The sequence below is a fragment of the Ranitomeya variabilis genome, chromosome 2 (assembly GCF_051348905.1).
Source record: "Ranitomeya variabilis isolate aRanVar5 chromosome 2, aRanVar5.hap1, whole genome shotgun sequence".
Lineage (NCBI taxonomy): Eukaryota > Metazoa > Chordata > Amphibia > Anura > Dendrobatidae > Ranitomeya > Ranitomeya variabilis.
This window is the reverse complement of record NC_135233.1, coordinates 201,161,240-201,178,406: the sequence shown is the minus strand read 5'-3', so window position 1 is coordinate 201,178,406 and position 17,167 is coordinate 201,161,240. Positions and strand designations below refer to the sequence as shown.

Sequence of the window (17,167 nt, the reverse complement as noted above, 5' to 3'; positions counted from 1 at the left end):
CATATGTATTTGTGTATACGAATATGTTGTGATCATGAAACAAACATCCCAATTCTAGAGATAAACAAATTCATTTGAGTTGAATTGTACTCTACTTGAACTTTAAAAAAATCTGCATTCGGAAAAAAAGGGGATTTTTTGTGGAATTCCCTTCCTTGCCGATTTAGCAAAATGGTGACACATTTTTCCAAAAGCCATAAAAAAATCCTTATACTAGTCCGTTCACCTCTCCAGCTCTTTTGCGTCATCCATCTGCTCCTCACCACATCTTCAGAACATCACCATTTACACTGAAATCCATGGGCCTCTCACATTGGGCCAGGACTTTCAACTTTGATAAGGCCTGTGAAGATCCTGCGCAAGAGCACAAAGGTTCACTTAGTCATTAGGTATGCACCATGACCTTGTGCATACATGCACCTTACCCTCCCAAGTCTCATCCAAACCAGATGTCCCAGTCCAGTGTGAGAGGTCTGGAGAATTCAGCACTAGCGTCAGGCATCTGAAGATGAGGCGAATACCGGAAGAGTGACGGTGAGGAGTGGAGGGGCCAGAGAGGAGAGCGGTGAGGTGAGTGCTTTTATTTTTTTTCATCATACTTTTATTATGCTTTGGGGTCTGGAGAGACCTCAGAGTACAGTAAAGGACATTACATTTTGTGGAGAATAACTTCTCTGCAAATCAAATAACTCATGAACAGGCGATTTCCAATTTTGCTTGATCTGCTCATCTCTACCAGGCTCCTGTTCATAATATTGAGAATTAAAAATTAACTCCAACAAAGATTTGCATTTGAAAAGAAAGCTTATTAATAGTTTGTAAATGATGCCTCAAAGTAAATATCCACCCTTGAATATTATTGTGTTTTTTTGCTTTAATCTATTCTTATTCTATATTTATAGTGGTTGACGCTCCATTTTTCCAACACAGTTTTATTAAAATATTGTTTCTACATTAAACTCAATATGCTTTCAGAATTCATTTTACCACTCACTTAGACTTCTATGTTGAGAAGCTGTAAACTGATCCTTCAGTGAAACAGAAAATCCTTTTAATCTCTACCCTTTTTACAACACAATTTGAGAATTAAAATATCGGTAAATGAATGTACTCGGCTGCAGGTTAAAATAAAGAAATAAACCTCAGCAGTTTTCGGTGTCTTTACATTACCTGTGGCACTGATGATGGGCTCTGCCCATTTAGATGGAACGCCCACTTCTGAGCTCACTGATTGTTAGCAGCGCTGTTGACATGACTGCAGCATCACAGCCAGACATCGGGATCAGCTGCAGTTTGTTTTTTCATAAGAACCTGCATCTGGGCCCTATTTCAGCTAAAAGAGAACAATCACTTTTAATAATCTGTTCAAACGGTAGGGTTTTTACTATCAATTTTGTTCACATGGGTAGAGAAGGTTTGGTTTCACAACCATTGACTTATTTTTACACTTTGATCGTCATCAAAATTTTGGAGAAACGGCTATTGAAAATCTACAAAATATTTCAATATTTATAATATGGTGTTACTGTTGGTTAGTGACCTACTAGATAGAAAACTTCACTGGATTAAGGCATGATGCGGTGATGTAGGCGTAGGTCCTATAGTCCATGACATGGTTGAAATTTCAATTACGTTAATACACTATATTTAATGTGAGCAAAGTGTTATAAAATATACATTAGTTCCTCAAAATAAAATATCCAAGAATGCTAAACACACCTATCCACATAGGGCCACAAATTGAAGTTTTTTCGATATTACGATGGTTATCCCAATTTTATGTAGCAAGGGCATACCTAATTTCTATTTCTCACAGTAAATAAGCATTTTAAGCATTTGCAAGCCTAAAGTTTCCAAGACTGACACAATTGATTCGATCTCATGAGCAGTAAAATATTTTGAATATTGTTTTTGACTCTCCGAAACATGTCCACAACACCTGTAAAGCATGGTGGAAAACCAGTGCAAATGCAAATATCTCGAGCTGGACTGATGGCATTATAAATGGCCTCCAGAAGCAACACATTTTAATACATCAATTGGGTAAAATTAGATTGCTAAATAAATTCATTTTATAGCAGGATAATGATTCAGTGCTGTGCAGATTAGGAAGCAGCTGGAGTGGACTAACCACTTGTGGCCAACAAGAGACAAGTGCAGCCTGTAGGTGCTCAGTGGCATGCAATAAGGAGCACTGGGCAAGTTTTCAATAAGGCACAATACCAGGTGCAATAACTAAAAAGTCTGGCACAAACGTCAGGATCGCACTCGGATTGTTTGCTCAGGCAACCTCTCTTTGATCAAAGACTTCGAGGGTTGTAGAATGCTATGAACGTTAACAAGTGGTGGCCCTTCACCTTCCACTTGTGCTCTCTCAGACATGGAACATACTTAACTTGAAGGTTCTCTTAGCTAATCATACACTGTTGGAACCCCCACAAAGAATGCCATGTAATGTCTGCTGGCCCCAGCACTACTGCTCAGCTGTGTCACGAAAACAGACTTCCTTGGCATGCGACCTTTGCTGGCCCTATCCTCAGCCGAATATGATGACCAGACACAATTCTCCTAGCCCACCATATCGTTCAAGCAACCAGATCTGAAAACCATTCCTGGGCTAAAATACTATTACACAGTATTCATACTAAGTGCAATAGAACAGAAGGTATAGATTACTAAAGCAAAGTTTCCTCTTCTACTCCTTACAAACCCAGGCAATTTTTGGGTATGTTCCTACTGCATTTTTTCAGTCGGAGGTCCTTCAGGAATCATTCTGTTTTCTGGTATTTTCTTAGTATTTTGCAAGCCTGACCATTTTTTGTTAGTGTTTTTTGGTAGTTTCATAAAGTGCTTTTTTGATGTTTTATCCGCTGACCTTTTTGGTTAGCATTTTTTCAACAATTATTGGGCGTCATTTTATTTCCATTACTTTTTCTTACTATAAATCCATTAAGCAATGAATAATCCACTTACGAAACACACAACTTCCTGGTGACCTGAATTGTAAAAATGTGGATCGTCTTCCTAAAGGAAAATGCCAGAGGAACAAACATGTTACTTCTTTTAAACACTTGGTATCTTTGAAAGCCTGAAGTGTTTAAAATGTGCCATTGTGCTTAAGAGCCTGAAGATTTGAGGAGCTATTAAGAGTTATTTACCATCGAAAAAATTGGACAATTTTGGACATTTTTTAGCACTTTTTCCAATGTTTTATGGGTGGAGCAACTCAAAGAATGAAGTTAGAAAAGACTAAATTTTGACAAGACCCTGGAAGAAACTTGAAAAGGGAACAAAGGGACCAAAGATACCCAAGCACCAATGGTTTCCAAAACCCAAGTTGACTTATATTGACAAGGTGTGAGGGGCTGCCAAAAAAACAAACAGCCTGTTGGCAAAATGTTATGCTGCTCATGAGATTGAATCTCCAGAGGACCTTTACAAAAGTGTTTATCTAACCTTAGAAAATATCTCCACATTTCTTTGATAAACAGAAATTCGCCTGAAAAGAATAGAAGGCACAACATATGCAATGAGCTGACACACTACTGAAAATGTGATGTGCCTAATTATTTTTAATTTTACTTAACTTGACTAATAAATAAATAAAATAAAGTATTAAATAAAGCAGACATGCCATTACACGCAAGTTCTTATTTCACAATAGTTGAGCAACATTTATTAGAAACTGGGCATCCTATTTATATTACAGTTGAAAATTTAGTTTGACTGGTGTTAAAGGGGTTACGCTTTGCAAAATAATGTTCTACGTGTAATAAATAAACTTAAAGGTGGTTGTCCAATGAAAGCAAGATGTCACCTATCCTCAAGATATATGATAACTTGTTGATTGTTCAGGGTCCAATTGCTGGAATTTTTATTCCTGTTAGAAAGGAGCTGCAATGTGGATGCACGACCGCTGCTCCATTGATTTCCTATGTGATAGCAGAGCGCTTGGCTTTTTCCAGTAGCTCCACGAAGAGTAAATAGAGCTGTGGGTAGGTGTCTGACTGTCATGATGTGATGGTCTGAAGTAAGGGGGAGGGGCCTAAAACTGGGGCCCTAACTATACCTGTCCAAGGGGTACTCTTGATGATAGAGAGGTCTGGGTCTCCAAACTTATTATGCTCCTGTTAAACCCTAAACTGTTTCCTCCCCAACCCCATGAGGCATGAGCCAGAAAAGAAGGGAAATGAGACACAGAGACAGACAGGGGTAACTGAAACCTACTATCATATAGCCTCTTCCCATATGACCTCATCATCTGCTCACAGTATGTCCTGCAACACCAACTTGAGTTCTACCAAGGGGAAACATCAGCAAGTGGTACTGAAACTGATCTGTTTGGGGACAGACCCCACACTGCACAAGACCAGTGGACTGGGATCAAAGAGCAGTCAGATGAGTGCCTTCTGGTGTGCAACAACAGGCAATACCTGGTAGCAGCTCTTGGCCTAGCCAAAAAAATTACATGGAGTATCCCCTATGTACAAGAACCAATAAAGACTAAACAGACATCTGCGGGCTTATATTAATAGCCTAGGAAAGGGCTACGGATATTGGCCCCCTCCCAGATTAAGAACATCAGTTCTCAGCAGCCCCAGAAATGGGGCACCCATAAGATGCATCAATTCTGGTGCATATCAAGAAAGGAGATCAAGAGTTTTTACGTATAAAAAATATATTTTATTACATATAAAACTAGAATTTAGACAAATATTAATCATTACAATAGTATAAAGACAATATGTCAATTTGTATGGAAAAGAACGTGATCCAACCAGGTGACAGCGCAACGTGATCACTGAACCAGGGCTGACGATGTGACAAGTTTCCAAGCAGTTACCGCCAATAGGCGTGTACAAAAAAGAACTAAACGCTCTTATTTAAACAAGTGCGACAGGAGTGAGGATATAATAATCCCAACAACGCTAATCTAGCAATGGTAAGTATCGCACATGTACTCAAATAAGAAACTGCACATATAAAGTACAAAAGTATAAGAGTTAATTACCCATGCTTTCAGAATGTCAGACCTGGGAGCGGTAACTGCTTGGAAACTTGTCACATCGTCAGCCCTGGTTCAGTGATCACGTTGCGCTGTCACCTGGTTGGATCACGTTCTTTTCCATACAAATTGACATATTGTCTTTATACTATTGTAATGATTAATATTTGTCTAAATTCTAGTTTTATATGTAATAAAATATATTTTTTATACGTAAAAACTCTTGATCTCCTTTCTTGATAATTATTATGAGTTAAGTATATTTATTTTGATTTATATCGCTGGTTTCTTTATATGCTTAAATTCTGGTGCATAGTCTCTGCTCTTCCCACTTGTACTGGTGTGGAGGCAAATGGGGTAATATTTGTGGGGTCGATGTCAGCTCCTTTTTTTAATGTCAGCTAACATCAAGCCCACAGATTAGTAATGGAGAGGCGTCTGTAAGACACCCCTATTACTAACCCCATAGTCTTATTGTAATAAAGAAGACACATCCAAAATAAAGTCTTTTATTTTGAAATAAAACTCCCCACCCTCTTTTACCCATTTATTTTCAAAAACTAAAAATAAGATAAAACATATTCCTCACCTGTCCGACGAGAAGATAATCCATGTGTGCCCCACGATGCGCTTCAACTCTTCTATATCTGGATTTCATGGCTGAGAGCTGGCATGATGTGAGTGGTTAACCTTGAATCTAGGTCAGAAACATTGCGCTGAGACTGACAACTCCACTGCAGCGCCGAGTAGTGATGTCAGTAAGTTGAGTGGAGTTCATAGTCACTGAACTCCGTTGACCTCACTAAAATCAGCCCTCATGAGAAAGTTCTTCTTATCACCGGTCACAGCAGCTGGCACAATCGTTGTCACTTGTATGACAGCATGGAATGTTCAGCTCTCTGACTTGAAAGGTTACTGCCGATTAAAGCTGATGTTTCTCGTGTTGTCACAAATATGACAGCATGGGAAACACCAAGTGTTTGGCCCCCCATTCAGTTGTACCAAAACCTCCTAGTCTTGGGTAATTTAGCTCCAGGGATCAAATTTACAGGTCAATCATGCACACAGTGGGAAAGCACTTCCTGACTGTAACGGGCTGGGTGGTGGAACCACTGTGCCAAAGCCCAAGGAAGACCTGGAGGGGTGTGACTAGGAGCCTCAAGATGGACATGCAGCACCTAACGGCAATGAGATTCGTGGAGAGACAAGGGAGGTGATCCAGTTGCTACACCAGGACTGACCTTGGGTAGATGGCAGCTGACCCCTAGGAACAGATAGCTGGATTGGCCTGGGGGAATGTCCAACAGATGCAGGCAGGCAGAGAAGATGACAGGATCTGCAGGTGCAGACAGGACAGTTAGATGGAGAGATGAGCACTGGCAGGTGCAGCTGGCTTGGCTGCCATTGAGGTAAGCACTGGCAGGTGCAGCTGGCTTGCCTGCCGTTGGGGTGAGCCCTGGCGGGTGCAGCTGGCTCGGCTGCCGTTGAGGTGAGCACTGACGGGTGCAACTGGCTTGGCTGCCATAGAGGTGAGCACTGGCAGGTGCTGCTGGCTTGGCTGCCATTGAGGAAAGCATTGGCGGGTGCAGCAGGCTAGGATACCAGTACTGGGACCTGAGAACTGACAAGGATGTTAGGAACAACCCCCATGTTGGAGGCACCTCCATGTTGGAGGAGGCGGTTTAAATAGTAAGTTACCTCCAGCTATTGGTTGGGGACACTTTAGAGGAACTCACGCGGCCCCTTTAAGAAAGAGGAAGTGTGTGCGCGACCTGAGCACAATGCCTGGAGACCTGATAGAAGTGCGCGCACCCCGGGCAGCAGCAGACCACAGAAGGAGCAGGACAGGAGCCTCGGCGGTGAGTACGCTGGTGTCTCTGCAAGGAGAGAGGGACTGCAGGCAGAGATGCGGGCGCTACACTGGCTCGCCTTTTCTGAGAACACATCCACAAATACAGACAGAAAAGAGGGTATAGTTTTAGTGGAAACAGTACAAAAGATGGTACTCAGACAATTATTTTAGCAGAAATCACTCCACTTGACTATTTCCCTGGAATGCCAGTCAATAATTGGACTATGCACAGTTAGCCAGGGAAGGCCTAACACAATAGGAGTAGGGAGACCTTCCATGATGTAACAAGAAAGGAGCTCCCTGTGAAGAGCCCCTATGTGCAGGTTCACATTATGCACTATAATTTCCTGATCAAGAGGTGCACAGTTAATTGTAAATATGGGGATGGACTTCACCAGCATACTACAGGAAAAAACAAGGTCCCATGCAAACCAAGCATCCAGCATATTGGTTTCTGCCCCACTATCCAAGAGGATAGATATTATCTCAGTTTTCATACCTATAACCAATCACTAAATCGGGTAACATAATCTGAGGTACACATGCGGATGTGATATAATGTGTAATCCTCCACAGAACTCGGGGTTAAAACTTTTTTGTGCTTTTGGTAAAAAAGGACAGACCCCAATGAAATGACCCTTTTGACCACAGAAAAAACACAACCCCGTTTTGTGACAAACCACAAGAGACCCATACGGAGGGTAGGCCCCCTAATTGTATCCGTACTACAGAATACACAGGGATTACTTCAGCTTTTGTTAGTACCATAGAGGACAGAGTCACAACAGGTCTATCCCTGGGGCATCTATCTATACACATGGCCAGAGCCATGGTGGCCGCCAATGACTCTGGAGCTTCATAAGCACTAATGTGTCTTTTAATCTTTCAGACAGGCGCCGACAAAACTAACACCTAAAATCAAGATCTTTCCAACAGGGAGACATGGTCCGGATAATTATACCCAAGCCCTAGCGCCGCAAAATAACATCGACCGACCAAAGAAACAGTGAGTCTGGCAGAAGTGAAAAGGACCAGGATTAAGGATTTCTTTGAAGGAAGGAAATAACAATCCCAACCTGTTGCTCCTCACTCCCAGAAGGATGTGGATGAAGCCTAAAATAAAGCTTGCAGGCTTCACGGAACACAACAAATTTATCCCGTCCCCCAGAAAACCTATCCGGGAGGACCATCTCAGGTTCAGGTTCAGCCTGACTGCCTGTCAGACCAATAGTCGGCTGCTTTTTGGCGACCCTAGATTGAAGGTCTGACAATTCAAGCGACAGACCCTGCAATTGTTTTGCAAGAACTGCAACAGGATCAATAACAAGATTCAAAATGTGGGGCCAGTGAAAATGTCATGTGACAGTCTGAAGTAAGGGAGAGGGGCCTAAAATTGTCCCTGGAACTGGGACACTAACTATCCTTGTCCCAGGGGTACTTTGATTGTACAGAGGCCTGGGTCTCCAACATTACTGTGTAACTGTTAAACCCTAATCTGCCCCATCCGATGAGACATGGGACAGAAATATAAGGGAAACAAGACAGAAAGACAGACAAAGGTAACTGAAACTCATTAACATACAAAACACCAACAATAGGGAGAAAGATAGGGAAAAGAAGGAAGAAACAAACTAAATAGGAATGAGGATGAGGAGATACTACTGCATGCACAGCTCTCCAGAAAGTGCTCCCAACTCAAACACAACAAGGGTCAACACTTCTAAGAAGAAGAGTCTTTCATTGGCAAGGTAAAAAACGACCACAGCTCATATGTGTAGGGAGAGGAAATTATATGAGCTGCTGCAGCTGAGAGCAACCATGCTGTATGTTTCCAGCCAGCAAGGAAAGAGTCCTTAACCCTTTCAGCACTGATGGAAAGGAAAATAAGTTAAAATAGGACACAAATCACTCTGTCTCTAAAGATACTATGATTCATTACTCTTAGTGACCTTCTACCTCCAAGTTTCTCAGGGGGATGTGACACCCTCGTGACAGCAGGGGGATGGACACCCTCACAACAGTAACCTCTCTTCTAGAAGGTACCATCATTTAATGGGGATAATAGTGTCCTGCTGATCAGTGCAAGTCCTAGTGGTGAACATCCACAAATAAGCTAGTTATTACTTATTCCACGGATTTAATTTTCAAAACTTACATTTAATTTATTGTCTCATGGTCATAGAAGTTCTTCTGTAAGCATCATGTGGGAATCTGGATGCATTTTTGTTGCAAAACTGGGGAATAGAAGGCACCAGGATAACAGGCCACACTTTCATGGCAATATTATTCTCTAATGTCCATGGCTTCTTCTAGCAGGATAACATGCCCTTCCACACATTGTTTAAGAATAATTTTAGGAACATGAAAATGCTAAATCTATATTCTTCACCTTTTTACAATTTTTCCATTTGCCGTGGGTGGCTACTATCTTTTAAGCTTAATCTATCAGGTCAGTCTAGTATGTGACTGGTGAAGTGACGATACCAGCTCTGGCCAGAAGTATTGGACACAATGTAGGAATATCAATCATGGGAAATGCTGAGAACTGCATTAATGTAGCAATGGAAGTTAGCTGCTTAGTTGCAAGAAGTAAATTAGACATACAGTATATGTGACTGAGTACACTTAAGGCCCCCATACACATTAGATTAATGTTGGCTGAACCCGCAAATATTGACTGGTTCGGCCATTGGTCTATTAGTATGGAGACGCCGGCCTTATGATGACCATGAGACATATTGATGTACTGTATCTGATTTTGGACAGTCGATTGCATTGTTCTCCTAGAGATAAGCCACTGGCCGACATGTCAATCGGTGGCTTTCTCATGAAGAACACAGGAGCTCCTGGCCGAGTGATCACTCCAGTGTAGAGTCAGCTAAGATGGCTGTCAACCGAGTGATCATCTGAAGCACCATGTGGTTGACAGCCATTTGATGTGTATGGCCAGCTTTTTTAAGAGGCAAAACACCCGATCCTGGTGGAAAACCACTTTAAAGAACCTGCTGCTGATATCTTGGCGCCAGATACCCCAGGACACCTTCAGAGAACTTTTTGAGCCAACGACTCAATGGAGATGTTTTGAAGGCACAAGGAGGATACAATATTCTTCTTCTTCTTGTACTCCAATGTCCTATAATGCACCTAAACATTTTATTAGTGTTCATTTTAAGCTACTCTTTCCTCTTTGAAAAAAAGTTCTGTATGGTAACTCATTACTTAAACACTTTTTCTCCAGCGAAGGGAGCTTTATGTCTTATTTCTGCTTTATGGTGTCTATTAAAGGATTTTAAGTGCTGCTTTTCTTGGCAAATACTTATGGCTTTTTACAGGACACTCACATAAAGCACATCAATTATTGAGGAAATCCTGGAATGTAGCCTTAAAGCTAATGACAAAAATGTTTAACATCAATGACAGAACCTTGCAAGTAGAGTTGTTAGATGCGTTCTCACTTTGCTTGTATATTTGCTGCACTATTAGTAGGCTAAAGCCATTTTACTATGTGCACTGGGAATTTATAGCTAATGAAATTAACTTTTAATGCCATGTTCTTCAGAAGATGCTTCGCATTGTACAATAGCATTAACTGGAGATTCCCACAGCGGTGCAAAACACTGGGCTAGGTCAACTGCGCACATTTACAGACCTAACTAAAGTTGGAAGCTACCCTTTGCTGGGTTGACAGGGAGATCAGATATTTAAATGTCTCTTGTGAGAAAAGCTTTGTGAATTATCACAAACCTTGATGTGACCTCTAATTTCTCAGGTTGGTTTTCTGCACTTTGAGAGGAGGGAGTAAGAGCTTTCATTCGACTTATCCTGCAAAAGTGATGACTGAACAAACTCATTCACAGATCATTAACTTTCAAATATTTCAGAATCTGCAGGTTCTGTGTTGCATTCAGGTGTTTAAGGTGGACCGTGCCACAACAACGCTTATATCTTTTTCTTTGGTTTTCATTTCAGATGATGACTGCACAGACTCCTTCACTCCCAACCAAGTTGCCCGAATGCACTGCTATCTAGACTTGGTCTATCCAGGCTGGCAGCCATCCTTCAAACCATCGCCAGTTGCGATTGCGCCACAGATTGTCCAGCACACCGTTACCTCAGTCACCCTGGAGTGGTTTCCACCCATCGATGGATACATCTTTGAAAGGTGAAACTGTTATAGGAGGTTATGCAATTTAGTTTAGACTAAATTTCTTAAATTTAACCTGAATCCTTCCCCAAATTAGTACTTCTCCACTTATTCTGAAACAGTTTTTCTTTTTCCCCTGTCCCCTCCATTCCAACTTTACACTTCCTAGTAATGAAAGTTAAAATTTTCCCACCTTCAACTAACTGGGTGAAAACCACGTAAAGTCTACCTGAGTAGATGTTTTGATTGGCCATCAGCAGAGGACAAAAAGCAAATGCCCACAAGGAATTTCTGCGGTATAAGCCCAGTTGGTTGACGGGAAAATTTGCACCTTTATTATAATGAAGCATAACTTTGGAATAGAGGGGCACAGAAGAAAAAGAAAAACTGTTACAAAATCGGTATAGCAGCACAAATTGGAAGAGGTTCTCACATTAAAGTGAACCAGTTACCAGGTTTTTTCATATAAAGTACGGCCACCACCATTAGGGCCTCTTTTACAGATTACTGTAATGCTGTAACAAAAGTCCCCAATCCAGTCAGCATGACCCTAAAAAGAGCTTAAGTAATCCTCACAGACGGGGCTCTCAAGTCTGATGGGCGTCTCTGGTCTTCATCCAGTGCCTCCTCTCTACTTGCGATCACTGAGGGCAGAGCAAAGTACTATAATTCGCATACACCTGGAAAGGCCAAAGAGCACCGATTACCCAAAAGTAAAGATTTCCTCTGCCCTTGGCAGGGCAGAGAGAAGTACGCCTGTGCAGATGACGTAGGATACGTCATCCACACCAAGCAGGGAGGGAGGATGGCAATGGTGAGAAGAAAGGAAGTGCTCACTCAAAACAAGAGACGCTCATCCGACCGGACCGTGATGTGTTTTAATATAATAAAAGATCTGGTGGTGGCCATACTTCATATGGAAAAACCGTGTGACAAAATTACAAAATCCAGTGAAAGGTCTTTCTTAACTCTACTGTCATCCCAATTACGAAGAGCCCCTAGAATATTAGCTGATTCTGTACTACACGTTGGGAGGAAGAACCTTTGAGCCACCGTTGCATTTGTTTGTGTTCATAGTGTTTTGTAGGGTGGAGAATGTATTTTTCGAAGAGATGTAATTTCTTACATCATGTCTATCTTTTCATTTTTTCATTTGCTGAAACATTTACTATTGTCCGACTATGCTTAACAAAAGTAGGGTGCTTTGAGTTTAGAGGCAAAATTTAAAATGGAACCCTCTTTTGGCGATGATTAACACTACCACACTGCTTAGCACATGGAGAACTCGAGGACTTGATACTTGTTTGCACCTTTGTTGGTAGGAACAGTGGGGAGGGAATTCTGAACAGGTTCTCAAATAAAATAATGGATGCAACCAATCAGATCCAAGCCCCCTCAATCTAGGGGACAAATGCAGCCTTTTGGGCTATGTCCTTGGTTAAAACGTTCATACGAAAGTTGCATAAGGTGGCTGTTCTCTTCTAAAGTTGCCCTCCTTGGTAAACTGGGTAGATAACATCACAGTATGCTATGCAGGTTTGTATAACACCTGCAAAATTTGTGTATTAAAAGATTAAATTATGTTAATTTTGTGAAATATAAAAATCTAATTGGAACTGTTCCAAATCATGTTGCGGCGTTGACCTCCTATGCTCCAGGTAACGACAATCTTTCAGTATGATTTTCTAGGTGAATGGTTTTTCATCTTCTCAGTACTAAAAGATGATGTGAGTTGTAGGTTTGACATTTCAATGCCTTATTTAGAGGTTTTATGAAGAAAAGAGCAAAGTTGTATTTTTTCTTTGACTTTGATATGCCAGAGGAAATTATTCCAAAAAAGTCATTTTGTTCTCGCTCTGCTTATAATGCGTTTTGAGCTTGGACTGGATCCTTCTAAAGTGTTTTTTTTTTATCTGAAGAAGAACCCTGTCCTGTTCCAAAATGTGTTATTAGCTGAACATGATTAAAGTTAGTGTTATGGAATTATTTCCTTTGGCACATCTTGTGAAGCAGAGCCGCTGAAGCAAGATTCGACTTTACTCGCTTCTCCATGGGTTTTACCGGTGTCATTCTGGTTCATCTGGAGCTTCCTTCACAGTATAATCTTACATTGACAAGAGTTGTGCCTCCTTACACGACTAATCCAGGTAATTGCACTAGCCACTTGGCTTATGGTTATACACTCACCGGCCACTTTATTAGGTACACCATGCTAGTAACGGGTTGGACCCCCTTTTGCCTTCAGAACTGCCTCAATTCTTCGTGGCATAGATTCAACAAGGTGCTGGAAGCATTCCTCAGAGATTTTGGTCCATATTGACATGATGGCATCACACAGTTGCCGCAGATTTGTCGGCTGCACATCCCAAAGATGCTCCATACAAGGCAGGATGGATCCATGCTTTCATGTTGTTTACGCCAAATTCTGACCCTACCATCCGAATGTCGCAGCAGAAATCGAGACTCATCAGACCAAGCAACGTTTTTCCAATCTTCTACTGTCCAATTTCGATGAGCTTGTACAAATTGTAGCCTCAGTTTCCTGTTCTTAGCTGAAAGGAGTGGTACCCGGTGTGGTCTTCTGCTGCTGTAGCCCATCTGCCTCAAAGTTCGACGCACTGTGCGTTCAGAGATGCTCTTAGGCCTACCTTGGTTGTAACGGGTGGCGATTTGAGTCACTGTTGCCTTTCTATCAGCTCGAACCAGTCTGCCCATTCTCCTCTGACCTCTGGCATCAACAAGGCATTTCCGCCCACAGAACTGCCGCTCACTGGATTTTTTTTCTTTTTCGGACCATTCTCTGTAAACCCTAGAGATGGTTGAAAATCCCAGTAGATCAGCAGTTTCTGAAATACTCAGACCAGCCCTTCTGGCACCAACAACCATGCCACGTTCAAAGGCACTCAAATCACCTTTCTTCCCCATACTGATGCTCGGTTTGAACTGCAGGAGATTGTCTTGACCATGTCTACATGCCTAAATGCACTGAGTTGCCGCCATGTGATTGGCTGATTAGAAATTAAGTGTTAACAAGAAGTTGGACAGGTGTACCTAATAAAGTGGCCGGTGAGTGTATATTTGCCATTGTTTTTAGCACTTTGAGACCTCCTTTTCCCCTTTTTTTAATCTGATGCATTAGAGGGCTCGTCTGCTTTCAGTCTTCTCCTTTCCCCCTCCATCCCCACTTCAGATTTATAACGCACTTATATTTGGGTACGTTTCTCCTTCTCAGTCTTCTGGGGCGCTGTCATGTGACCTCAACTCCCCTGTTGTGATTTGGCTGTGATCACATCACATCAACCAATCACATGCATCTCTGGTTTCTAAGATTACAGCCCCGCCCCGTTGACAGACGTCATCAGTCTTAGGGGGGTGAAGTTGCATATAGCCCATGTCTACATCGCATACACAGACCAGGTAGCAGAAGCTTCTGTGCATGCAGTCTGATGGGCAAGAAAGGCGACAGAACGGTGGATCAATACTGCAATCAGTACCTCTCCACCTTCAGAGCTGACTGTGTGTTGTGATGTGTCAGGAGTAGCAGAGGTGACAGTGTGATGTGTCTGGTGTAGCAGAGCTGACTGTGTGGTGTGATGTGTCTGGTATAGCAGTGCTGACAGTGTGATGTGTCTGGTATAGCAGAGCTGACAGTGTGATGTGTCTGGTATAGCAGGACTGACAGTGTGATGTATTTGGTATAGCAGAGCTGACTGTGTGGTGTGTTGTGTCTGCTGTAGCAGAGCTGACTGTGTGGTGTGTCTAGTGTAGTAGAGCTGACTGTGTGATGGGTCTGGTATAGCAGAGCTAACTGTGTGGTCTTACGTGTCTGGTATTGCAGAGCTGACTGGGTGGTGTGTTGTACCTGGAGTAGCAGAGCTGACTGTGGTTTGATGTGTCTGGTGTAGCAGAGCTGACTGTGGTTTGATGTGTCTGGTATAGCAGAGCTGACAGTGCGATGTGTCTGGTGTAGCAGAGCTGACAGTGCGATGATGTGTCTGGTGTAGCAGTGCTGACAGTGTGATGTGTCTGGTGTAGCAGAGCTGACTGTGATGTGTCTGGTGAAGCAGAGCTGACTGTGTGATGTGGCTGGTATAGCAGAGCTGACTGTGTGGTGTGTTGTGTCTGCTGTAGCAGAGCTGACTGTGCGATGTGTCTGGTGTAGTAGAGCTGACTGTGTGATGGGTCTGGTATAGCAGAGCTGATTGTGTGGTCTGACGTGTCTGGTATCGCAGAGCTGACTGGGTGGTGTGTTGTACCTGGAGTAGCAGAGCTGACTGTGATTTGATGTGTCTGGTGTAGTAGGGCTGACTTTGTGGTGTGATGTCTCTGGTGTAGCAGAGCTGACTGTGTGTTGTGTCTGGTATAACAGGGCTGACTGTGTTGTCTGACGTGTCTGGTATAGCAAACTGACTATGTGGTGTGTGGTGTCTGGAGTAGCAGAGCTGACTGTGGTTTAATGTCTCTGGTGTAGCAGAGCTGAAGCTGACTGTGAGTTGTGATGTGTCTGGTGTAGCAGAACTGGCAGTTTGGTGTGTTGTGTTTGGTGTAGCAGGGCTGACAGTGTGGTGTGGTGTGTCTGGTGTTACAGTGCTGACAGTGGTTTGCTGTGTTTGGTGTAGTAGAGCTGACAGTGTGGTGTGTTGTGTTTGGTGTAGTAGAGCTGACTGCGCGTTGTGTTGCCTGGTGTAGCAGAGCTGACTGTGCGTTGTGTTGTCTGGTGTAGCAAAACTGACTGTGCGTTCTGTTGTTTCTCTCTATATCTTCAGAGGAGAATAGAGAATTCATTCTGGATGAACTTGTGGGATGGAATAAAAAAGGATATAGTGCACATCATTTTACCATTTTGCAGATGAAGCAGCACAGACAAGAGCGAGCAGAAAGCTGGGACACCAGGACGTAACACGGGAGCAGAGAGATGAGAGGGTGTGGATGCTTAGTGCCGCCTGCTAATATAGCGACACGTCCCTTCCCTGCGGTATAAGAATGCAACAAGCAGAGATGAAGGTTGGAATGAAAGGAATTACAAAAGACATACAGTGGGGCAAAAAAGTATTTAGTCAGTCAGCAATAGTGCAAGTTCCACCACTTAAAAAGATGAGAGGCGTCTGTAATTTACATCATAGGTAGACCTCAACTATGGGAGACAAACTGAGAAAAAAAAATCCAGGAAATCACATTGTCTGTTTTTTTATCATTTTATTTGCATATTATGGTGGAAAATAAGTATTTAGTCAGAAACAAACAATCAAGATTTCTGGCTCTCACAGACATGTAACTTCTTCTTTAAGAGTCTCCTCTTTCCTCCACTCATTACCTGTAGTAATGGCACCTGTTTAAACTTGTTATCAGTATAAAAAGACACCTGTGCACACCCTCAAACAGTCTGACTCCAAACTCCACTATGGTGAAGACCAAAGAGCTGTCAAAGGACACCAGAAACAAAATTGTAGCCCTGCACCAGGCTGGGAAGACTGAATCTGCAATAGCCAACCAGCTTGGAGTGAAGAAATCAACAGTGGGAGCAATAATTAGAAAATGGAAGACATTCAAGACCACTGATAATCTCCCTTGACCCCGTGGGGTCAGAATGATCACAAGAACGGTGAGCAAAAATCCCAGAACCACGCGGGGGGACCTAGTGAATGAACTGCAGAGAGCTGGGACCAATGTAACAAGGCCTACCATAAGTAACACACTACGCCACCATGGACTCAGATCCTGCAGTGCCAGACGTGCCCCACTGCTTAAGCCAGTACATGTCCGGGCCCGTCTGAAGTTTGCTAGAGAGCATTTGGATGATCCAGAGAAGTTTTGGGAGAATGTCCTATGGTCTGATGAAACCAAACTGGAACTGTTTGGTAGAAACACAACTTATTGTGTTTGGAGGAAAAAGAATACTGAGTTGCATCCATCAAACACCATACCTACTGTAAAGCATGGTGGTGGAAACATCATGCTTTGGGGCTGTTTCTCTGCAAAGGGGCCAGGACGACTGATCCGGGTACATGAAAGAATGAATGGGGCCATGTATCGTGAGATTTTGAGTGCAAACCTCCTTCCATCAGCACGGGCATTGAAGATGAAACGTGGCTGGGTCTTTCAACATGACAATGATCCAAAGCACACCGCCAGGGCAACGAAGGAGTGGCTTCGTAAGAAGCATTTC

General features: G+C 42.6%; 1 protein-coding gene across 2 annotated transcripts in view; it reads left to right on the top strand.

Moving 5' to 3' along the window:
- PAPPA (pappalysin 1) overlaps window positions 1-17,167 on the top strand; it is a 421,200-nt gene that overhangs the window by 149,768 nt on the left and 254,265 nt on the right. For both annotated transcript variants that reach the window (XM_077283454.1, XM_077283453.1), the window contains exon 5: window positions 10,827-11,019. In XM_077283454.1, coding sequence (XP_077139569.1) covers window positions 10,827-11,019 — 193 coding nt within the window. The remainder of the gene's footprint in view (window positions 1-10,826; window positions 11,020-17,167) is intronic.